The sequence below is a fragment of the Vidua macroura genome, chromosome 5 (genome assembly GCF_024509145.1).
Source record: "Vidua macroura isolate BioBank_ID:100142 chromosome 5, ASM2450914v1, whole genome shotgun sequence".
In the NCBI taxonomy this organism is placed as follows: domain Eukaryota; kingdom Metazoa; phylum Chordata; class Aves; order Passeriformes; family Viduidae; genus Vidua; species Vidua macroura.
Genome location: NC_071575.1, coordinates 67397062 through 67422511, shown reverse-complemented (window position 1 = coordinate 67422511; position 25450 = coordinate 67397062). Strand labels below are relative to the sequence as shown.

Here is a 25450-nt window from a genome sequence, read left to right as displayed (position 1 = left end):
TAGTTTCTATTTTAATATTGTGTTATAACCTAAAAATACATTTAATACATTACTTAAGAGAATTAATGCAGCATAACTTTCTAACATTACACATATAATATTCATTGTAATATTTGCAAAAAGCCAATCATAAAATATGCATTTTTCACAATGCACATACTCTTTCAATGTGTGCAAGCTTTCACCTCATCCTGTTAAAATAAGTCGTGTTTGATTATCTCCATCTTGACTCTCAGATTCAAGGTAACTTCTCCTCACTGCAAACCTCATCAGCACTCAAGGTGTGGGCAGCTTTTTTGGGTTGATCTAACTACTAAAGTGGCAAGGGGGATAATTCCTTTAGAAATATTCCCAGTGCTGCTGATTTTCTATGCTGCCAGGTAGTCAGACACTTAGTATTTAGTATGTACAGCCTTGGTTTTGGGCATTTCTAGTATTTTTTAGTGAGAGCATCAAGTAGTACTAAATCAGCCTCGTACAGGAGCCTTCTCTAAGACAGGCTTAGTGCCAGAAGGGCCAGGCTGGGAGAGTCACTTTGCCTACGCCCTCAGCAGTGGTGTTTCTGCTGGCACAGGTACCACCTTCTCACATTTAGACATGAATCAAAGTCAACAAAACCTTTCCATGACCTAGATATAGCTACAGCAATGTTTTTGTCACATGTAATCTTGTCCTACACAAGATGATTATGCTGGCAAATCTGTGAAGTACTTTAAATCTTTATTAACTGGATTTTGATTCACATAAAAACCCTAACAAGTTGACTTGATGAGATATATATTTCATAAACACCTGCTTAGACTTTATTAAACTTCTATTAAGTGAACTTATATATACAAATATTCAGTTAGTTCTCTGTGATCCACATTGTGTGTCTGAAACATCTCATTGGAGAAACTGGAAAATTTTTAATGTTCAAGCCTATTTGTATCAGTGTTTAATTATGAAATATTCAACTAACTGCTTATATTATTCAAAGCAAAACCACATTGATATCTGCTGTTTGACTGGTATTTGCTTAAGAACTGTGGAAAAGTATTTCATCATCCTGTAATCTCCCTGCAACATTTGTCTTTTTCCCCAAGCACAGAATGGAAACATTTAACTACGTCAATGTTTTCTCCCTCTCCACTGTCAGCTTCAAAAAAATCACATCATCTTGCAGCATTATTTTTAAGGTTCCTTCATTCTAATTGAAAAAAAAAAAGAATATTCCCAGCCACATTCCTACTACACTTCACTTTATGGGCCACATGTCCACTGTCCTTCTGTCACTGTATCCTTTTGCCCTCCTTGCAACATTAAAGGTCATTTATTTTTATATTTTTCTCCCACATTGGGTTTTATAAATATGCATAAACCCAACCATACAGCCCTCAAGGAACACAAGTGGCCCCTCTGCAAGAACTGTGAATATCATAAAATCCCAGACCAACTGGGGTGTCGGAACTGATTCAGTTCTGAAATCCAGTTCCACCTGTTCCAAAGGCAAATAGCATGGTTTGATTTGGACAAAAAATACTCTTTGATTTCCTCATTGTGAAGGCTACAAGAGCACAACCAAGCATTCAGAAAGGGAACTTGCCAGTACCCCAGACCTGCATTCACACAAAATTTACAGAATCACAGAAAAGTTGAGATTGGAAGGGACATTTAAAGATCATCTTGTGCAAGCCCCTGCCACGGGCAGGGACACCTTCCACTATTCCAGGTTGATCAGAACTCCATCCAACCTGTCCTTGGACACATCCACAGGTAGGGCATCTACAACTTCCCTGCGCAACCTGTTTTGGTACCTTACCCTGCTCACAGCAAAGAACATCCTCCTAATACCTAATCTAAACCTACACTCTCTTGGTTTGAAGCCATTCCTCCTTGTCCTGTCACTACATGCTCTTGTAAAAAATCCATCTCCATCTTTTCTTGCAGGCTCCCTTCAGGTACTAGAAGCTGTAATTAAGTCACAAGGAAACCTTCTCTTCTGCAGGCTGGACAATCCCATTTCTCTCAGCCTTTCCTCATATGATGCTCCACCTCTCTAATCATCTTGGTGGCCTCCTCTGGATTCGCTCCAACAGGGCCGTGTCCCTCCTGTGCTGAAGACCCCAGGGCTGGATGCAGCACTGCAGGTGTGGTCTCACCAGTGTAGAGTTGGAAGGGACCTCTGGAGATCATCCAGTCCAACCCGCCTGCCAAGGCAGGGTCACCTGGAGCAGGTGACACAGGGACACATTCAGGTGAGTTGTGAATGTCTCCACAGAGGGAGACTCCACAACATCCCTGAGCACCCTGTCCCAGTGCTCTGCCACTCTCAATGAAAAGTTCTTCTTCATGTTGGGTTTTATTTTATGGTCATTGCTCCTAGTTCTGTTGTTGGGCACTACTGAAAAGAGTCTGGCACCAACTTCTTGGCACCCACCTTTGAGACATTTATATGCATTCATGAAATCACCTCTCAATCTTCACTTCTCCAGACTAAACAAGCCCAGCTCCCGCATCTGGAGAGATGCTCCAGAGGCCTCCTCATCCCTGTGGCTCCGCTGGACCCTCTGCAGCAGTTCCTTGTCCCCCTTGTGCTGAGGAGCCCAGAACTGGGCACAGCCCTCCAGATCGCCTCGCTGGAGCCCAGAACATCGTGTGCTTTCTCGTTCCGTTCGGCACCGCAGGAGCCGCTGAGCGCCCCCGCTGCGGGCGCCGCCCCCGGGGCTCGGGGCGGGTCCGGGGGCGGTGGCGGCGCGGGGGCAGCGCGGCCATGGCCATGGCGGCCGCGGCGGGGGCTCGGGCCGTGCGCTGCGCGCTCTGCCGGGGCGGCCCGAGGCGCTGGTACCGCACCGAGCGCGGCGTCTACGGCTACAAACCGCGGAAGGCGGCGGGCGGGCGGGCGCAGGAGCAGCGCGGCGCCGGCAGAGCAGGTCGGACATCCCGGGGCCGCGCCGGGCAGAGGGAGCGCGGCGGGGGCTGCCCCGGAGCGGGGTCGGGACACGGAGCGAGCGCTCTGAGGTGTTGCTTGTGTTGTTCCCGGCGGGGCAGAGCGCGGAGCAGACCCGCTCCGAGAGCTCTTGGCTGTGGTTTCTGCAAGCCCGGGGTGCCTGGCCCCGCTCCGCGGGCTGAAGCGGCTGTGAGAGCGCCGAGTGCTGAAGTTTGCTCAGCGATGGGCTCTCGGGGAGTTCTGCTGCTCGTAGAAGTACCTCTGCCACCCGCCTGTCATTTTCCTTTTCTATCGTGGGGCTTGAACTAGCCGAACTGAGGGGTGGTGAGACACTGAACAGGTTGGGTGGATGCCCCAACCTGTTCATATGTGTGGATATGCCCCAACCCTGACGGTGTTCAAAGCCAAATGGGATAAAATTTCGTGGGAGGTGTCCCTGCCCACGGCAGGGGTGTTGGAACGGGATGGTCTATAAGGTCCCATTCAATCCCTTAACATTCTAGGATTCCATGATTAAATACAGGTAACTCTCTCCTGCAGCAGTCCCGTGTTGCTTTTAGCTCCATTTTACAATGCAGAAAGGTGATTTCAAGCAGAATGCTCTTCTAGATAGGAGTGTGGTGCTTGCATTAACTTTACTCTGGCGACCCTGGTAGGATTTAAACCCTTTGCCCAGGAGCAGGAGTGAAACCAGTTTGTAACTCCTGGACACCGAAGCCAGTCACAAAGTAGCCTCCTTGTTAATTATTAACATATTTTTCTGTAACATTTTAAAAATTGCATTTAAACGGCCTCCTTGAGCATTGTGGGCACTGTTAGCCTTATGTCTGGGTTATGTCCTTCTGTTGTAGAACCCAGTAGAGAAAAGGGGCTGTTTTGAATGGGCTGACAAATAACCTTGTGCTATGAGAATTCCATTGTTTAGAAAAATAAAAGCCTTCAGACCTGACTACTGTCAGTGCTGCGTTTTTACCAGGATGAAAAACCCCTCCGCATTAGGAATGCTTTATAAGCTGGTTCATGACATTAATTTGTAGCAAGTTGTGCTTGCAGTATGTTTTATTGTTTTCAGTTTATCAGCCTAGTCTGTGGCTGTGCTCAGTGAGAGTAACGTGTGTGTGACCTCTCAGCTGGTCAAATTCTACCCATGTCAATAATTCTTACCACATTTGGCTCAGCATATGCTCTTGGCTCCTGCAGACAGACTTTGGTTTTTTTTTGAAGTTATGGGACCTGAATTATTGTTAAGACCCAATCCTCCTGTCATTCCAGCAAGGAACAAGGAAGCATAAGTGATAGGATTGAGTTGGCTTAGGAAATAAGACTATACACTGGTAATGTGCTGATCTTGACTTGGACATACCTGTTTGTAGTGGTTTTAGTTCGCTACTGTTGTAGAGAGATTCAAAGCAAAATGAAGTAGCTTTGCATATGTTTACAGGAGCCTAACCTGTGCTGTGGGGGAAGTCTAGAGTGTACTTGCTTGAAAATTGTATGGAGGAGCAGATTTAGCAGTTTGCTGATGGGAGCTGTTGTGGGGTAATAAGACAGAAATAAGTGCACAGAAAAGCTCTCTTTCCAGCCAGAACCTTGATGGTTGCCAGCAGACAAAACATTCCTGTGTTGATGCTGTAAGTGGATTTAATCTGAGCACGTTTGTGATGCTGTTCTGCTTTCTTTTTGGTTTTAGTTGACCATGGTCTTGCTCGTTTAATAACTGCCTATGCTGAACATGGCCACAAAGCTGCCAAAATAAACCCACTGTTTGCCGACCAAGCTGTTATGAACATGGTACCTGAAATCCAAGAGCTGGCTGAAGTTCTTCAGGGTCCTCTCGCTACTACAGGTGAGACCACAGCCTTATCACAGCAAATTCTGTTCATGGGTGATTTATTGAGGGGCTGTGGCCTCTGTGGAAGAGTCAGATATTGAGTGGTGGCTCAATCAGTGATGAAAACTGTTGAACAGAAAATTGTCAACTTCAGCATACATATGTCTGTTGCAGAAATCATGGTGCAGTGAGAGGCTGCCTTCTAGCATCTTAGGAAATAATGAAAATTTGTGCTTGTTCTTACAACTACTGAGGCTAAACATTAATTTCTTGCGTTATTGTAACATTCCATGATTTACCACAATACTTAATGCTGTAGTGAAGGTTTGAAAGTACAGGGGCAGAAGTCAAGAATTGTCTTTTCTTGTCTCTCTTAGAGCCTTGCTGCAGCCTTAAACAAAGGAGGGTGGTCTCTCTCATAGCTTTATTTTCTCCAAAACAGGCCTTAGTGCTTCCTCTCCTCCCCCAAAGTGATTAATAACATTTATTTCCCACCAGGACTTATAAACATGGGAAAAGAGGAGGCTTCTGTAGAGGATGTGATGGCTTATCTTGACCATATATACTGCGGGCATATTTCCATAGAAACAAGCCAGCTTCCAACTTTGGAGGAGAGAGAATGGTTTGCTAAAAGGTTTGAAGAGCTAAAGCAAGAAGCATTTACACCTGAAGAGAAAAAGCACTTGTGCAAACTGATGCTGGAGTCCCAGGTACTTTGTTCCCTGTTACTGGATTGTAATAGTCATGGAGTCTGTCATGGATCCTTTACTATTCTGGACATGATTAATGCAGAAAAAGTACAATCACTGTCCTGAAAGGCTTTGACAGTGTGCAGGAGGAAGAAGTACAAGGTTTTGCCTGAAGCAGTGCAAGGCAGGAATCTCATTGGAGTTTGTTGCTGAATTAATTTACCAGCTGTTACTGAACTAATGATGTTGTAAACCCATGAATAATCAGTCTTCAAAAGTGAGATACTCTTAGATTAATGATCTGACAGCTCATATTAAATGTTACTAATGGGACCATAAGGTTGAGCAGAGCTCTGTGAAATCTTGTGCTCTGGCTTAGCTGTTCTGTGTTTTCCTCTTACCCTCATGCTGATCTGTTTCACTGTCCTTAAAATATGCTGTCACTCAAGGTTTTGGAAGAGCAAATCAGAGTTGATGCAGACATCAACTAGATAGTTGATGCTATCATATAGCACTGGCAGACATGGTGCTTTTCAGCAAGGACCCCTTGTTCAATGCCTTCTATAAGGAAGTGAAATATTTATGCACTTTTGAAACGTATAGAGAAAATTTATTCCAATACTTCTGTACTGTGAAAAGTTTTAATTTCCCCCCTTTTCTTCCCATGTTATCCAGAATGATTGAAAGGTAGAAGAGCAGGATCTGTGAAGGTTGGAAAGGTAGAAGAGCAGGATCTGTGAAAGTGTCCCTGTTTCCAGTTTTCCAAGTGGAAGGAGTGTTAAATGTAATATTTACCAATGACTGAATGGAAGTATATGGCCCACTTTGTATTTTTTGTAGCCTCTTTGGCAGTTGGAGGAATTTGATGGTGACACAGGAGGGTGAAATTGGGACCCTGATGTGCTTTACTTCAATTTCAGTATGACCAGAGCTATACTAAAAGTATATAATTTAACTGTGACAGAAAAAAACTGCTTTTATATGTGATCAGTTTTGTATACATTATTCATTAGAACTGAATATTGCTCAACTAGCAGTTGGCTCAGATCTTTGGGTATGGCTTAGTCTTCCCTTCTCAGTCACAGACTTCTTTTAGTTTGTGTCTTTAGTTGCAAAAATGAAAGAAATTTCCAGTGCTTCCAAAACTTGGTCACTTATTAGAGCTTTCTAGGAAGTGAATGGAGTGAAGTGAGACAAAAATGAAGTAAATACAGATTCATTTATTTTTCTTCTCCCAAGCATTCTACCTATGTAATAAGGACTGTGCCTAATGTAAATCAAACCGAAACATTGTTTTGCTACTGCTTTGTCTCTCAAGATCATTATGGTTTATACTGTAAAACAGCACCATTCCTACATTTCCACCTAAAACAGGTAAACTACCAAGGAATTTGTAAATTAATCTGGTGTTAGAATTCTTGAAGTACCTTCCATGTGAGACAGAGAAAGTTTGGTCCTCAATGCAACATTTTTCTGCTTAGAGCTGATTTTTTATAGTCATCATAGCTTCTGGTCTCAGACTGTGTGGATGGAGAGTGAGCTGAGACTTTCCGGGGGTATGTTTAGATTTGTATGCCTCAAGGGTATAAACATAAATTATATTTCAATTTTATAAACAGAAGGCTGCTGCTTAAAGTAGCCTAATACTGAAGTTGTCCTGTTTTTAACAGGAGTTTGATCACTTCTTGGCCACCAAGTTTACCACAGTGAAGCGATACGGTGGTGAAGGAGCAGAGAGCATGATGGGCTTCTTCCACGAGCTGTTCAAGATGTGTGCGTACAGCGGGGTCACGGATATCATCATTGGAATGCCTCATCGGGGGAGGCTTAATCTGCTTGTGGGCTTACTTCAGCTTCCTCCTGAGGTAAGTGTCTCGGTTTGAAAAGACAGCTGTCTGCTAAGGAAAGCAGGAGCCTCTCTTGAAATGGAAAATGTAAACCCTCTCCCTCTGAATTATTATAATTTTGAAATTAAGGGACTCTTAGGCAAAGATATGGGAGTAGGAATAACAGTTCTTTTATTAGAAAAATTAAAAAGAAAAGAAAGTTGCTCTTCTGGGAGTCCAGTGGGACAAGGCTGCTTCTGGTGTTCCAAAAATCAGATTCTTTCCAGGTAGGAATGCTTGGCTCCTCCCCCTGGGCAGAGCATCTCCCAATGGGATGATGGAATTTTATCAGCCATGCAGGGACACTCACTGGCCCATTAAGAGAAAATATGTCCCCAGATAACAGAAGATAACTGCTCCACCTCTAACAGATGGCAATAGAATACACAGCCCCAGCTACATCTTGCAAACTAAGACAGCAAGAGATCTGTAATCTCACAGGCAGTTGCCTGGTTTATTTGCAGTAAAATAAACCCCCAAAAGTTTGCCATGTTGTAAATGCTGGAGCAATAAAATGTTACCTGTTGTGAGAGTGTTCTCCCTTCCTATCAACACTTCAGTGAACTGTGCAGGACACTCTTAAAAGAACTCTAATGAAGGGTTTTATGTGCTGCTACTTACAACCATCCTTGCAATTTCAGGAGTAGGAGAGTGTATTTCTTTCAACCTGTCAGTGAATTAGAAAAGGGTTTTAACCAAATCTGTTTCCCTGCAGCTCATGTTCCGCAAGATGCGTGGTTTGAGTGAGTTTCCAGAGAATTCGGCAGCCATTGGGGACGTTCTTTCCCACCTGACATCTTCTGTCGATCTGGACTTTGGCTCCCACAGACCTGTGCATGTCACCTTGCTCCCCAACCCCTCACACTTAGAAGCCATCAACCCAGTGGCTGTGGGCAAGACTCGAGCCAGGCAACAGACTCTGCTCGATGGCGATTACTCCCCAGAGAGTTCTGCACAGCCTGGGGACAAAGTTATTTGCCTGCAGGTATTTTGCTCACATATTGTCATTTATATTTGTAAGACTTGCTGGACTAGAATGTGAACAGGAGTGTACATAGAAATATCAAACAGAACTGAGTTAATGTATGATGTCAAGAGCTGGGATCTTCTTTATGGGGAAAGAGTGGGGCAAGGAAGATCAAGCAGATGGCATTTGTGATGATGCTGGCATTTAAATAATTACATTTCTAAGATTTCTGAATACTGATTCTGATACCTCCCTTTATATTAATAATATTCTGCATTGAGAGTAATGCATGCCTTTCCTCACTTTTGCATTTAAGCTGCCACTGGAAGCCTTTTTTCAAATTAATGGGTTTGGATAAGAACTGTCAACAAGGCTGCAGAATGTTCAGGAGGATTTAGAATTTTGTCATTTTGTCATGGTACTGTTGAAGACTCTGCTGGAATTTGTTTTTACTCCTTGAACTGACTTGTATAGCTGTAGAAGCAATCCTAAATAATTCCCTGATAAATTTTCTTCTCTTGCATTAACTTCAACTTGGAAAAACAAGTGAATTGAACTCTTAATATTTTAAAGCCAAGGTTAAAAACAAGTTGGGCAGAAATGTTCTGTAAAGTGTAACAAACAAAATGGAGAAAGTTACATGTAGGAGTGAAAACATATTTCAGTTAAAAAATGTTTTGCTTTCTTCTGGAAGGGTAGGATATTGTGAAAAAGCAGACATGAGAATACAAAATATTCTGGGCAAGTTGGGGTTCTTAGTTTTTTATTTTAAAAAGACTTTAGAGCTTGCAAGTGCAGCCAGCTTTTGCTTCCCAATGTGTCTCCATCTTTCAGTGCAGGTATTTCTTAATTTGAGAAGATACTGTTCTTTCTTTCTCATAATAGTAAATATTCACCATGTAGTAATGAAAGTACTATGACTCTTTAAAAAACAATTCTTCAGGATAAATGGACCCTCCGTATCCAAGAAAAATTTCACTTAGGATTTGTGGGGGTAAGTGATAGGGAGCATTGCATAGCAGAGAAGAGATAGATTTGATTCTGTGCTAAACACCTCCATGTTAGTAAACTGATTCAAAGTATTCCTAAAAGGAAGAAAATGTATCATCATTACTTGTGATTGTGTCTTTAAAAGGTACACAAGTGAGATTGAAAACAGGCAAATTTTTGGTTGTAACTGTTAACTGCTCTCATTCAGCTAATTGAGAAGAAAGAGATGAAAGCAGGTACCTTCTGTTTCAGAATCTTGGTTTGAGAGTTTGACTTTGAACTTTCTGTTTTTAGAGTGCTTTCTCGTGAGAAAAGAGTGTAGACACTCTGGGTTTATACTGGCATTTTTTCTCTTCTTCCACAAGCCTCAGTACCAGAGTTTGAGGGGAGAATGAGTAAAGATCAGTTAAGGTGCCATTGTCAGTGGTGAACTTCATTGTCCAGGGTCTGAAGGTCTTCTCTTCTGGAACTTCAATGTGCTCAGAATTTATAAGGATGATAAAACTCTTCTTGGTTACCTACCATGGACATCTCTGCAGTATTTAATTGTCCATCTCTGCTGGAGAGCGGTTTATTTTTCACCTTCTCACATACCTTAACTCTACTTCCTGGACATCAGGCAAATACTGATGTTTATGATTTGAAATTAATTCTGGGAGTAAGATCTCCTAGAAATACATTCCACCCTCAGGGTCACTGTTTGGTGAATTAAACTTGATGATGACTTTGCTTTTATCTTTTTGCTAATGCAGCCCAGAGAAAAATGTGCCCTAGCAAAAACTGTTTTCATCTTTTTGGTAGAATGAGTAAAATCCTACCTGCATCACAGGAATTGAATCCTCTGGGGTTTGAGATGCAGATGAACAGTCTTGTGTAGTTGGATAGTCACTGTCCTTAGGCTTTAATGCTTTGGGAAGTGCTAAAGGCCATGAAGTTTTCTCAGATGTTTTAGGGTCTTCACTCAAATGCTGTCACTGAGGTATGTAGTCTTCTCAGGCAGCAGAAGAAACCAGGAGGGAAAGGTGAAAACCCAACACTTCAGGAACAAATGTAGCATGGTAAGGGATAGAGTGGGGATGCTGGCTTGTCTCTCTTGCAGTAGTTACCTTTGTTTTGCTGTGATACCTCTTAAAAATCTGTACTGGAATGGTATAAAACCCAGTGCTGCTGTTTCACTGGCTGATTGCACCTCTGTTATCTTGGTGTACTTGCAGACGTCTCTTAAGGCTTGAAACCACTATTCCATAGCTAGAAAGCAGAAGTGTCATCTGGTTTCAACAAGGAAGTACATCAATCTGCATAGTGACTTTAATTTGCAAATGATTGAGTCTGCATTCTGAGGAAACTGTCATCATATTCATCAATGGAGAGCTGTCTCCAAAGCATTGAGATGTTAGGTGATACTCACTCCAGTACCTCTAGCCTTTGTTGGAAACCTGGGTTGGCTATCACAGTATTCTCCCTTCCCCTTCCAAACTATTTTTTTTTATTTGCAGCATTTATTTGCTAGTAACTAAGAACTTAGGTTTTATTTCCTTCTGAAAGTTTTTCTTTGTTTTTGAGTGCTTACATTCAGTTCATTTTCCACTTGATTTTTCTGTTCTTGTCTGTTTGGTAAGGTGGAAATGGGCATAAGTCCCAGTTCACCAACATTCAACTTCAGCAAAGGTGTAGTAAATGCTGTGGTGAGTGGCTCCTTTTGTTCAGGGGTCAGTGGTTTGCCTCTGACTGCTGCAGCTTTGCCATAGCCAGGAAGCTTGCAGTCACCTGGACACTGGTTGAATCAGTTTTAAGAGATTATAGGTCAGTTCCAGGTAGGGATTACAGCAGGCATTCATGTACATATGTTGGCTGCCATGACCTTGTGTTAGTGATAAGGCTACATAAACTCTCAAGTCATGGAAACAGTATTCTGAGAGGGATTAAGAAGTGGGTCCTGTGGCTGTTCCATGTACCCAATTTAGGTCTTACTTAATGAGTTATGGTTTTGCTTTTGCTGTTCCTCCAGTGTTTCCTAATGAGACTTTTCCATCTTCTTCCCTGATGTAGGTTCATGGCGACGCTGCTTTCTCTGGACAAGGGATTGTTCCTGAAACACTGACCCTCTCTAATCTACCACATTTCAGAGTTGGTGGGAGCATCCATTTGATTGTTAATAACCAGCTGGGCTATACCACTCCTCCAGAGCGAGGAAGGTCATCTCTGTACTGCAGTGACATTGGTAGGTAGGGTTGAATCACAAGGAAGATTGCCTGTTGTCTCAGAAAGGATTTTTAACTGCAGTGTAAGCTGTGCAATGGACTTTTTATAGCAACTGCCTGTCAGCTCTAGGGAGAGATTATTATAACTCCAGTTTCATGGTAGAGTAGGAATTAAAATTATTATTATTATTATTCTCTCCTACTAGCAACAATTCAGATGCTAAAAATATGCCCTCCCCTATCTGCTTTATGGCAAAGACTAAATATCAAGGGAAAATCTTGTCACATTTTTACAGGATGTGATAAAATAATTGCAAGATTTCTGTGAAGTCTTTATAACTCAGTTTCTGTCATATTATTGACAGCTTTTAAAAAAGTATGGCAATGGAGTATATAACAGATCTATTTTAAATATGTCTTGTTAAATTTCATAAAAATCATCTCAGTGTATTTTCTGAGCAAGATTTTTATGTCAGATACTCCTCCATTCTTTCTGTTTTGTTTGTTGTCATGTGAGCCTGTTGAGCTTTCAATTTAAAGATGAAGCTCAAGACCTTTCTATGCCTGAACTAGAGGCTTTGTTTTGGACTGGTCTTTCTTAGTGATAAACAAATGTATTACCAGTAAGATCAGAGACATAGCAGTTAGTTATCTTGTATATGTCTCCTATAAGTAAAAATATTCTTTTGTATGCTTTTGACCTAACATCAAGGGTTTGTCTTATGGTTTCATCAAACCAAACAAGTAGATTCATTAAATCTGGTAAGGTAGATAGCATATGTTATTACTGTTTTCCCTGGGCTGGTTTTGTTTTATGGATTGTTTTTGTTTGGGTTTGTTTTTTTTTTTGCCTCCATCCTTAGTTTTCCTTTCTTCTTACCTGTCAGTGAGGAGGGGCTGTTATGTAGCTGAGCTTTAGTATGTTCCTTGGGAGGAAAATTTGACATGAGCCAGGAATGGCTGAAGTATCTTAGTTTCCAGAATTTGGACAGATAAAGTACAAAAGGAGCACTGTTGCTTGCAACCAAATTGTCATACAGGAGAGGGTGTTAAGATATTGAAATTTTACAGTGTTCTTTTAATTAAGAGATTTTTCTGCCTGGAGGAGCAGTGGACAGAATCATACTCCCTACTAATAAGGGAGAAAGTTGCTTTTGGCTTATATGAATTCATAGTAGCGATACCTTAGGATAAGAAGGAACTAAAACTCAATTTCTGTTTGAAAGAGAAGCAATCAAGTAGTTCTCTCCCAGTTCCTGTACACTAGCAGATTAAATGATGCAGGAACTGTGTATAGGAAGTCCTCTGGGAACAAAGTGCTTGTAAAGAAGTTGTGCTCAAACTGACAAATACAACAGGTTGGGCTAATTGCATGTTCCCTCAGGCAAGACTCCTCTCCTTACCCCAGCTCTCATCACAAAGAACATCTCTTTTTGATTCGTTTTTATTATACTTACTTCACATGGGCTGTCTGTAGTTTCAGCAGAGCAGGTGTGTGTCTGCTTACTTTGGAAGGGGTTGGGTGTGATTGCTGTTGTGTTTTGAATCCCTGGGCAGGTAAAATCGTTGGATGTGCAGTTATCCATGTGAACGGGGATGATCCTGAGGAAGTTGTCCGTGCCACACGACTGGCTGTGGAGTACCAGCGCCAGTTCCGCAGGGACGTCATTGTGGACTTGCTGTGCTACAGGCAGTGGGGCCACAATGAGCTTGATGAGCCCTTCTTCACCAACCCCAGCATGTACAAAATCATCAGGTAAGGGTTGCACCACCTCAAGTCTTGCTGCTGCAACAGAAGTCTCTGCATGAGATCTTTTGACATATTCACAGGTCTTTATGCAAGCTGGACTGTCAGCAGCCCTTGACTACAGTACAAGTCTCATAATAAGATGTTAATGAGCAGTCATTACTGTTGCCTCTTGAATGTGTGGCTTGGTGCTTTCTGGAGAACAATATTGGACAAAGCTCTTGGATTTCAAATTTGTGACCACTGGTAATCAGAGGGCAAAGTTGTCTTCTGTGTGCCAAGGGGAAGTGTGCATGTTGTGGGAGAATGGGCAGGAAGCCATTGTGATGCTTGTCTTGTCTTTGTCTGGTCCTGCTACTTCCACTGGGGACTCATCTTTATCAGCCTTTAAATGTATTCAGATTCCATCCTTATCCCCGAAGAAAAACACACAAAAATTCACTTGCCAGTGAATTCTGGTATTTTAGGTGAAGAGTTTGAATGGCTGCCTTGTTTCCCTCCAATGCAGAAATCCTACTGTGAATTTCTCTGAAGAAAATATGCATGGTAGCACAGAGGGAGTTTTGACTTGTTTTTACCTCTAACTGCCAACTACAGCACTTTCACTTTTTTAATAAAGAGTTGTCAAACACATCTCTAAGAGAACTATTATCTTTTTGAAAATGCCAGGAAATTGAACTTCATGCAAATAAGTATAATGCACCGGGACACCATTTATATGAATTTTCTATGGTACCTGACTGTAGTAAGGTGTATTTCCTTGTTCTCTTGTGACACTGCTTTTAGCCTTAATATCTATGTGGTTTGATTCCCTCCCTGGCAGATCCCGTAAGAGTATCCCAGACACGTATGCAGAACACCTCACGGCTGCCGGGCTCATGACTGAGGCTGAAGTGTCTGAGATAAAGACCACGTGCTATTCCAAGCTGAACGATCACCTTGCCAACATGACTTTGTACAGCCCACCCCCTACCAACCTGCAGGCTCACTGGAAAGGCTTCGTGGAACCTTCTGCCAAAATCACCACCTGGGACACGGGGATGCCTGTGCCACTCCTGCAGTTCATTGGAGCCAAGTCTGTGGAGGTGCCCGAAGAGCTCCAGATGCACAGCCATCTCCTGAAGACCTATGCTCAGGTGAGTAGAGCATCATGATACTTCTGATCCCATGGCTCAGACCTGTTACAGGAAAAAGTCTAAACACAGCTGGGTTGCCAGTTAGAGAATAGCATGGTATTCTCTAGGAAAAACAGCTCACTCTGTTTCAACGCTGAGATGATGCCATTTTTCCTTCAGTTTTGAAGAAAGATTTTTCTCCCCAGGTCTGACCACATACTTTAGTTTGTTATTTCAACAATATTTTATTGCAATGAAGAAGAAAGCTTATAGAAAATACAGTTTATTAGTCTTACAAATAGAAAGAAACTATTATGATAAGTTATTAACATTTATATAGTTGGTAATTAGAATGAGTACTTTGTAAAGGAATGATTCAGGAACCTGGCAATAGTGTACACAGTTTCTAAAGCCAGTAGTGAGTGTTTTATAACTTATATATACAAACACTACACAACATGTGGCCTAGTTTGACAGTCTGGGCTTGATAGCTCCTAAGTTGGTGTTTGGTTTGGATCAGTTTGGGGTTTGTGAATGTTTCCCTTTGATGGATGATGAGTGTGTGCAGGTGTCTGCTTGGCAGCCAGAGAGAGGCTGTGAGTTGAATATTTCAAAAGACTGATGTTTTCGTCTTCTCAGCCCAAGGCAAGAACTCCACAGCTCAGTTTGATCATTTGTCTGCAGTTCTGCAGGCCAGAACAGGGAAGAGTTCTGGATACTGAAATACTTACACCTGGTATCTTTCATCAGTGCTAACCAGACAGACCAGAAGTCTGTCAAGACTACACTCTGTGCTGTGCTAAGATTTTAAATTTTTTCCAACTAGGATTAATTCATCAGTCCATAGTTGTTGACTGGAAGGTGAACACATGGATTACCTATGGTTTTGTGGTCCTCAGGCAACCTTCTTTAGGATGTGCTGAAATAAGGCTGTCTATTCTGATGCAGCCTAAGCTGGCTGCAGGAATATAGCATTTCCCTCCATAGTGTGTTGCTTTTTTCCTAGCTTCTAATATTAGTCTGTGCCACCAAAAAAGCTACAGATGGAAAAAGACAAAATAGTAATTTTTTTCTTCTTCTTTATTTGCTTAGTCAAGAGTTCAAAAAATGGAGGAAGGAAAAAAGCTGGACTGGGCAACAGCTGAAACTTTAGCATTTGGTTCTCTGCTGAGCCAAGGTAAGAGGCAAGTAGACAGCAGACAGTAAAATATTTTTGCTTTAATGTCAATAAAGGATAACATTAGATTTTTTAGGTGTTTCTAAGTAAAAAGATTGCTATGATTTATAAATTTGACAATTTGCATGGTCTAAGAGAAGGTAAATATGAATCCTATGTGTCACTAATATTTGTAGACTGAGTCTTAAATATCTTCAAAGAACTGTAGCTCCCTCTCACTCCCTAAAAACATTTGTGCATAGAGCTGAGCACAAGCAGTGCAGCTGACATCTGCAACTGACTGACAAGTGTGGCTCACCAGTACTTTGTGTGCTTTATGCTACTATTTCTTCTCCCTCCTCTCTAGCCTGAATTCAAATCTCCATTTACACGTGATACAGAATGCACATTTTTTTTGCAGTTTGCCTCAGTAAATTGAACCATTTTACCCAAAATAATGTCAGAGCATCTGTGTGCTTGACAGTTGGAGCTGTTGCTGGTTAAGAATTGCATCTCAGATTTACTGATGAGGGGAAATCCAAAAAGAGATATAACAAGAGATAGAATTATGTCCTGCATTATTTTCTTTTTACATAACTTGCTGATCTGGTGTTGTGTTTATTGCTTGGCAAGGGTTTAATATCAGACTAAGTGGACAAGATGTTGGCAGAGGAACCTTCAGCCAACGACATGCAATGTTGGTTTGCCAAGAGACAGATGATACCTACATTCCTCTGAATCACATGTCCCCAGACCAGAAGGGTTTCCTAGAGGTAGGTTCTGTAACCCACAAGACCACCTTCTTCAAACTGTGCTGAAACAATGCATTTTTTAAAGCTGCTGAGACATATGTAGGCCTAGTGTATGTTCTGGCAAACCCCAGATACAGGGACATAAAAACTGTCAGGGCATCCCTATTCTTTGTCATTATAAATTACAACTTTAACAAGGGGGTTTGCTTTTCCTTGAGAGATCAAATGTTATTCTTTTCCCCTCAGTGCCTTCATTCAAAAGCAAAAAATCAGTGTCTATCAATTGCCTTTAGGAGTGTGTGTTGTCAGCACTGTTTGTCTGGTTCCAGTGCTTCTTAACCCTTGGTTGTCTTCTTCCTCATCCACCCCTCCCAACAATTTCCTTTTGTTAGGTGAGTAACAGTCCCTTGTCTGAAGAAGCTGTGCTTGGTTTTGAATATGGAATGAGTATTGAGAGCCCTAAGTTACTGCCAATTTGGGAAGCTCAATTTGGAGACTTCTTTAATGGAGCCCAGATAATATTTGACACTTTCATCTCTGGAGGTGAGTGTACAAGGAACTAATATATTTAAGAATTAATCGTTTGTATTATGCACATTTTTAGAGACTCCTTCCTCTTTCAAGTAAAAGGGCATGTTATACAAAGAATTCTGTTTTCTCAAGGAGTCCTATGAGCTTGCTTGTGAGGTCCTGACTTCTGTGCAGCTTTTCTCTGAAGACAGTACATCTAAAATGAAAGACTACTTCACAGAGTACAGTCATTACAAAAGGACAGTTAATTATAGTAGTGGCCTTTCTTCTCCAAAGGGTATTTTACTGTGTGCATATATGGTTGATAGCTTTATAGGCTGTACCTTTCCTTCACAAAGCATCTGAAAAATTCCTGAAGCAATAGAGAAGGAAAATAGTGATTATTTAAAAGAAACAAACAAAAAACCCCACAAGACCTTACTAAGTTTGACTCTTAACATGTTTTCTGAGTGCTCAGCTATAAAACTTCTGTAGTCATAGGGGGAAATTCAGAGGCCCTCTTATCTCACCCAAATTCTGGATTTGATTGTAATCTCTTGTATAGTGCAGGAGGTTTGGCAGAGCTCAGAGGAATGAGCACTGCTGTGTTGGCCCGGACTGGCTCACAGGATGCTGCTGGGATCACACCTGCAGAGACGAAGTTTTAAAATTTCACTGTGTCATGTGCTCCATGTGGAGACTTAAGTCTTCTGGGAGCCCAGAGCTACCTGATGATTTCAGAAACTTCAGATCACCTTGCATGTGTTATTTCACTGTAATGAAACTCAGACCAAAATGCCAGGAGCATGTTTCAGGCTTGTATTTAATGATGTGGAAATTGGCTATTCTTTTTCCAGAGCAGTTTGTTCAAAGTAATGTGTTCTGTGGCTTTACGTTCTGTGGAAATCATCCTTTCCTTCCTCTTCGTTTTGTGTTTCTAGGTGAGGCTAAATGGCTTCTGCAGAGTGGGATAGTAATTCTTCTTCCCCATGGCTATGACGGTGCAGGCCCTGAGCACTCGTCCTGCCGGATGGAACGGTTCTTACAGGTACCCACCACACCTCCCAGGGTCACCCATGCCCAGCACAGCCCTGGCAGTCAGTGCTCTGGGAGCTGGGCTGCAATGTGCTCCAAGGAGGCAGTTCAGACACAATCATACCAGTTAAATGCTGAACCCATTTCTTCTCTGAAGTTGTTCCTCTCTTGAATTTGGATATTTACTAATCTGTTCCTGTACAGGTCAGCGTGCCTCGTGTGCCTGGATTCTTTCTTGCATATTAGTCTCACTGCTTGCTTTTGACAAGGTATTGCTGTGTTCCCCCTGTACAGATGTGTGACAGCTCAGAAGAGGGTGTTGATGGCGACCAGGTCAACATGTCAGTTGTGCATCCCACCACCCCAGCACAGTATTTCCATCTACTCCGGAGGCAAATGGTCCGAAACTTCAGGAAACCTCTCATTGTTGCTTCTCCCAAAGTGTTACTCAGGCTTCCAGTAAGCTGAGAAATGGCCTTCCTCTTTATCCTCTTTTGTGTTCTCGTCCCCTCTTTTTTTTTCTTTTTTTTTTTTCTGTGTTCTCTGATTGCTGTTTTGGGGTCAAATCAGTGGAATTTTACCTGTTTGGGGCCAAACAGGTTGAGGATTAAAGCTGGGTGGAGGTGAGCTAGAAGTAGGGTTCATTCCTGGCCTGATGGTGTTCTTGGGAAGCTTATCATCTCACTTTTCACTGGGAATACGAATATGAGGGAGAAGGGAGACTGTGTATTTTGTACTTACCAAAACCCTGTCTCAGTATTCTTTCTGACTCTGGCCTGAGGGAAAAGCAGCAAGATTTGGTAACTTCCAACTCTTCCCCCATGTAGGCTGCTGTATCAAGTTTTGAAGAAATGGCCCCAGGGACAACATTCAAGCCTGTCATTGGTGATTCCTCAGTAGATCCTAAAAGGTAGCTCTGCATTCTTAGAGGAGAAGCTCAAAAGAGATGTCTTGTCCCTTTCTCCTACCCAACAGCTCAAATTTGAGTTGATATGAAAGAGGTGACTTTGAGGGGAAAATGTTTTATGGTAGGTGACTGTGGTTAGTTTTACTTCCTCTCCTTTTCCTCTGGTAACTGTTGGTAGTTACCACATCTGTCTGCAAAACAATTAAGTGTTTAGGCTGTCACCCCTTGGCCTCACAGGGAGTTTGTGACTGTAGTTGCCAACCTGATGGGTCCTACTCTGCACCGTGTCCATTAGCTGACAGTCACTGGAGCAGCTGTGACATGAATCATAGAATCATAGATTTGTTTAGGTTGGAAAAGATCCTTAAGATCATCAAGTTCAATTTTAGCCCAGCACTGCCAAGTCCACCACTAAACCATGTCCCAAGTGTCACATCTAGACATTTAAATACCTCCAAGATGGTGACTCCACCACTGCCCTGGGAGTCCTGTTGGAGTGCTTGACCCTTTCAGTGAAGAAATTTTTCCTAATGTCCAATCTAAACCTCCTCTGATGCAACTTGAACCTGCTTCCTCTTGTCCTATTGTGTGTTACCTGAGAGAAGAGACAAACTCCCACCTGGCTATGACCTGTCAGGGAGTTGTGGAGAGTGAAAAGGCACCTCCTGAGCCTCCTTTTCCCCAGGCTGAGGCCCCCCAACTCCCTCAGCTGCTTCTCACAGGACTTGTGCTCCAGACCTTTCACCAGCTCCATTCACTTCTCTGGATGGGCTCCAGCTCCTCAATGTCTTTCTTGTCATGAGTGGCCCAAAACTGAATCCAGAATTTTTGTTCTGGACCTGGAATGCCTGAGCTGATGAGGTGGGGCAATAATAAAGTGTGTGTACATCTCTCTACTTTCAGATGTTACAGTGAATCCTGTTCATAATTAGCAATTCAGCCTTAATAATTTTCCCCTTATCTGTTGCTTGCCCCAGTAGTACCCAAGTCTGAGCCTCCTTCCACTTCACATCTTGAGCCCCAATCAAAAGGCTGGAAGTACCTTAGCATCTTGGGTTTTTTAAGTGGGATGATGAGGCACAAAGGGTGTAGTTTATCTCACTGCTTTTTCCAGTAAGATTAGGCAGACAAGACCTCTGTGACTGCAGGAGGGTGTAGTGTCTATCCAGCAGGCAGTCCTGCTTTGGCATGGCAGAGAATTGTCCTCTGGAGGGACTTCTCTCCCTCTGGTTTATTTTTTACAGAGATGACTAGCTTTGACTGGGTGTTTAATTTTTAATAGTCAGAGCTAAGAGAGAGTAATGCCATTGTAAGGTAACTTTCCCAGAATTACTGAAGAAACAGGACCTCTGGCATACTGTGCCCAAAGGTTAGTTTGTCAGCGGTTGGAGGGAGTGGGAGGGAAGGGAGGGCAAGGAAGAGAAAAGACGGTCTAGGGAAGCAATTTAGCTTTGTGAAGTTGTCTTTGAAGTTTGACTGTTTTTTTTTTGGTTGGAAGTGTGAAGCTGTTCTGCATCAAGTTTCTGTAAAACACTAAACTTGGAAACATTCTCTTTTATTTTTTTTTAGTGTCACCCAAGTGGTGCTGTGTTCTGGAAAGCATTACTATGCTCTGGTGAAGCAAAGAGAAACACTGGCAGAGAAGCAGCACAGCACAGCTATTCTGAGACTTGAAGAGCTTTGTCCTTTCCCCCTGGAAGCTCTACAGCAAGAGTTGAGCAAGTACAGCCATGCAAAAGGTCAGCAAAGCTTCTACCTTTGTGTTTCTAGTCTCTTTGATGTACTAAACTAAATCTGTTGCCTACCTTTTAAGATGAAGAGCTGTAGGGCTTTTTCCTCTTTGTTCTCCCCCTCATACATCCAAGTGTTTCTGGAGTGGGATGTTTCAGGAATGTTTATCACTTGTGTTAAAAGAACTCTTTTCTCTGCTATTGTTAGCTTCCAAGAAGCAGCACTGAAAATCAGAGCAAACCGTTTGAGGTATTTTTTGCATTGGTCTTTGCAGTCCAGTCCTTTTAGCAGCTTTTGAAAACAGCAGTAGAAAAGCAGAATATACACGCAGTATACCCTAATGGTGGACATACTTTGGGTTTGAATTCAGTTCTGAGCTGCAAGGGAATTGAGTCTGGCATGCCTTCATTTCAAAGGTAGTGCCAAGACAAAAAAACTAGAGGTGCTACAAAAACTGTTTCTCTTTCTCTGCTGAAAAGATAAATATGTATGTTTGTTATGTACCCTTATCCTTCCTTTAGTCTTCAAATGGAGTCAGGAAGAACCACAGAACATGGGTCCATGGTCCTTTGTGTCTCCACGGTTTGAAAAGCAGCTGGGGCTTAAGGTAAGATGTCCCCAGGGTGTTTTAGTCTTTAAAATGAAGTTTGAAGTTCTCCTTGAATGCAAAATTTTATGGTGCTTAACAAAAAACCTAATCTTCATGCCTAAACCAAATGTGTGTTCTAATTTCAGCTACTTCTGCTCTTTATAGCACCATTGGTGAAGAGCAGGACTGGAGCTTTATTTTACATGGTCTTCAGTCAAAGTAGACAGGATAATGAAAGATCTCAAGTAGGGGAGTAGGAGGAGAATGCAAAGGTGCCAATTTGCTCTGGCAGATCATGCACTATAAAGTCCTTGGAGCCATGGTCTTTGGAAGATGAGGGATAACTTCCTGCATTACTTCCAGCTGGGACTGCCCAGTTATCTGACAGCAGATATCACAGGCATCAGGACCTCAAGATGTGATTCTGTCCTTCATTAATCATTTCCCACTACTCAAATTTCAGCTCCGTCTTGTGAGCAGACCTCCTCTACCAGCCCCAGCAGTCGGCATTGGAACCCTCCACAACAAGCAGCAGGAAGATGTTCTGACACACACATTTATCTAAGTTTTCAATGGATGGGCTGCTCCTGATGTCAATCATGTTTAGTGCCTCCTCCTGTGAAGAACAAAAGCTAGATCCTTAAGACTCTTAGTTCTCAAAATGGGAAAAAAAAAAGGTAGAATAAGTTTGGTAATGATGAAGCAATTTTTTCATGTTGGAGAATACCTAACAATGAGAAGTGCCTGTTACTCCTGATACTTCTTTTTCTCTTATACAATTTTCTACAAAATGTCTTTATAAAGTTAAAAATCCAGTCCAGGGGACAGATTGGTGAGGTGACTGTGGAATACCTTTTATCTTGCTGCTTATTTGCACTTGACAGTTTCCTGGGATGGTGCGTGTCTCCTTCTACAGAAGTGTTAGTACTGCTTGATCAAATAAATGCTTCCCATGCCTGGGAATGAGCCATTTCGATAGCAGAATGTTGTGGATTATCTCTTTTTTCTTTCCTTGAGGGCCAGGAATGCAATCTGTTGTGGCTGTTGGTGCTCTTCTCAGTATCTGAATTGTTAAAGCGGGATTTCCATTGGGGGGACCATGCAGGATGGCTCCTGAAGGCTCCAGGCACCACTGGTTTTCTCACCCAGAGGGTGAGAAATCCCAAGGGATGGTTTCAGCACAGCTGTCATCTGGAGAAAGGAAAGGAATCAGTCTTTATTGAGAAACAAAGGATAAAGGACAAAACCACTGAGGTTAAATAGGAGACTAATGAAACCAAATGGAGGACAGGCATCCAGGCTGACCCCAGTGTTGACTGCCCACAGCAGCATTCCCACCACCACAAGATTTCTACCAGCATTTTTCCTTTCCTGGTTTCAGGGTGAAGTTGGCACCTCCTTGCTCTTCTCAGTTACCTGTGCAAGCAATGCTTAAGTAATCCAAACTCACTGTGAGCCAGAGACATTTCTGAAAAGAAACAAATGGGGTTTAACCAGACCCAGCACTTGTGGATGGAAAGTCATGGTAGGTGAGAAAAAGCAGATCACAGGCAGGGTGTGCATTCACTTGGGGAGACAGCTCCCAAAATCATCTCTGAAGCCTGCTTTAGTATTTCATCCTAACTGACATACTCATTCATTAACTCCATATGACCCAGAAGTTACCTCTGTAACCTCTGTTCTGTCATGTTTCACATGACTGCATTAGCGCATCCATCACAGCAACATGAAGTCATGTTTCTCCCAGTTTACTCTAGCACAACCTCCTGCACATCCTGAACAGCTTTATCTAATCAAGGCATATTCTGCTTTAAATTTCTGCTGATAACTAGAAAAAGGAGGCTGAAGAGTAACGTTGCTTTTGCTGCAGCTGTAGCCAAGGAAGTTGTAGAGCACAATCACCAGCCTTGACTGCACACTGATGATTACATAAACCCGCAGTTTTAGTGCACACAAGGGAAGAACAGAGCCCATGTTTTGAGTTTCACATGGCCCAAACCTGACCTTGTTATGCACCATTCCCCCACAGGCTGTGCAGGTCTGGTTATCCAACCAGATAAAGGATGCTCAAGTGTTCTGACCCTGTTTGATCCTCCTGGTGGGAGACAAAGCCATTTCTGTAGTGCTGCTTGGCTCAATGCCTCCAGCCCCATCAGTGTGCCATGAAGCTCCCCAGGGATCTGGGGTAGGAAGGGAGAGCTTGAGCACAGCTTTCCTGGGGTAGGAAGGGAGAGCTTGAGCACAGCTTTCCTCAGTCAGCTGACACAGACTGCCTGCAGAACACTGCTCTTGCGTGATGGATAACAGCTTCCAGGAGCAAGGCAAAGCACGTGCTGACTGAGGGGCTGAGACTGTTTCTCCCAGCAATTCTGGATGCACACATTCCATCTGTGTGCCTTGCTCTTCTCTGCATGCCAGCTGGGACATCCTGCACAGCGCTGGATTGCTTTTGCTTTGGGGAAAAGAGAAGCAGGAATTAGAATAGAACCATAGACTATCCTGAATTGGAAGGGACCCACAAGGATCATCGAGTCCAGCTCCGGGCCCTGCACAGGACACCCCAAGAGTCACACTCTGTGCCTGAGCTGCTACACAGGCTGAGTAACAGAGCAGGTCCCAGTCCTTGGACAGGAAATTCTGTGGGTCATTGACACAAGGAGAGGTGAGGTTTATGTGCTGTTAGATAGCAAGGAGCTAACTAGAGAGAGAGAGAGTTACAGAATTGGTGTATTGTGGTGTGTCAGGATTTTCAGAGAGAAGTGCAAGACTAGCAGGAAAAAAAGTAAAGATATTAAGGAATGAGCTCTTAGGTTGAGCAGTTCATTAAAGGGAGCAAAAGCACTCAGAAAGAAAATACACCAGGAAAACGTATTAAAACAAGTATTTTAGTACCAGTGATGTTATTTTAGATTTAGAAAATACAGTCTGAACATTGAAGATGAAAATTTCTGAACACAGTAGTATTTTGAATAAGCAAAGAAAGCAGTACTGCATTTTTATTTTTTTGCTTCTATCAGTGAGGGAGGTGACATAGAAACATTTGTTCAGCACACCTGAAATGGTGTATCTGTGTCAGTATGGACTGAAGAAATCTCTGGACCTTTTATCAATCATCAAAACAGTGGCCAGTGACTTAGAGACAGGAGGGATTGCTAACAAAACCTGTAATTTAATGAACTTCTCTAATAAGTATGGCTAAAAATCTGAATGAAGGATGATTACAGGAAACTTCCTGAAGCTTATCTACTAACCCAGCTATTATTTGGAGATTATGATCTACAAGTACACTGCCAGGCACAATAATTATGGGCATTTGTCAGACAGTACAAGAACTCTAGGTGAAAGTGATTGCTATGGAGTTGCTCACTAGTATTTGTTAAGTTATGAGTATATAAAACTGGAAGAAAAAACTTTTCCAAGTAATTTCAGATAAGGGAAGCTATTGAACAAAGTTGTTTAGGTATTGTAGCAAGGTCTTGGTTAAGAGGATTTCTTAGGAAATGCAGAGTAAAATCCAAAATATAGATTCAAAGTTTTGAAGGAGCCCTAATGATTCACACATTTTGTGTTCTTTTTTGGTAACTCAACCTAATACAGGAAGAATTCAAGCTTGTGCATCAAATCAGTTATTCAGAAAGAATAAATACTGTTTTTAACGATCATATCTAAATCTTGCAATAAATTCTGATGATCTTAATTTTATATACCACTGGCTGTTGTAACTGAGAGCTCTGTAGGTGGGATACCTGTTTTGGTGATTGTGGGATGATATTGGAATAGGTTTTCAGGTTCACTTCAGAGAATCACAGAAACACAAAGTAAATTAGATTGGAAAAGACCTCCAAAACTGCTGAGTCCAACCTGTGACTGATCACCACCCTGTCAACCAGACCTTGGCACTGAGTGCCACATCCAGGCTTTCCTTAAACACCCACAGGGACAGTGACTCCACCACCTCCCTGTGCAGCCCATTCCAATGTCTAATCACCGTTTCTGTGAAGAAATTCCTACCAATGCCCAACCTAAACCTCCCCTGGTGTAGCATGAGGCCATGTCCTCTCATCCTGTCACCGGTTAGCCAGGAGCAGAGCCCGACCCCCACCTGGTACAATCTCCTGTCAGGGAGTTGTAGAGAGTGATGAGATCAGCCCGAGCCTCTTTTCTTCAGGAGGAACAATCCCAAGTCCCTCAGCTGATCCTCATGGGACTTGTGCTTCAGACCCTTTCCCAGTTCTGTTGCCCTTCTTTGGACATGCTCCAATGTCCCAGTGTCCTTTCACCCTATGAAATTATCACATCCATCTGTCAATACGGGTGGATTGGGCTGTTAACAAAACACTTCGGTAGCAAACCGCTCAGCCTGTGCTTTTCACCTGGTACTGCGGTACCGACAACGCCACAGGAACGTCAAAGCC

The 25450-nt window shown here is 42.5% G+C and overlaps 1 protein-coding gene across 2 annotated transcripts; it reads left to right on the top strand.

Annotated features, from left to right (window-relative positions):
* Positions 1-2752: 2752 nt before the first annotated feature.
* On the top strand, positions 2753-24737 carry DHTKD1 (dehydrogenase E1 and transketolase domain containing 1). Of its 2 annotated transcripts, none has more exons than XM_053978077.1 (17): positions 2753-2912; positions 4620-4775; positions 5259-5470; positions 7120-7314; positions 8051-8320; positions 11342-11513; positions 13051-13249; positions 14064-14376; positions 15448-15532; positions 16145-16284; positions 16656-16806; positions 17715-17821; positions 18103-18267; positions 18636-18718; positions 20285-20454; positions 20968-21053; positions 21499-24737. In XM_053978077.1, exons 1-17 carry the CDS (start codon positions 2753-2755, stop codon positions 21598-21600), a joined length of 2766 nt encoding a protein of 921 aa, XP_053834052.1. In that variant the 3' UTR covers positions 21601-24737. The 2 variants fall into 2 exon arrangements, with proteins under 2 accessions (XP_053834052.1, XP_053834053.1); XM_053978078.1 differs by having other exon boundaries at positions 2756-2912; positions 18103-18207.
* Positions 24738-25450: the final 713 nt, after the last annotated feature.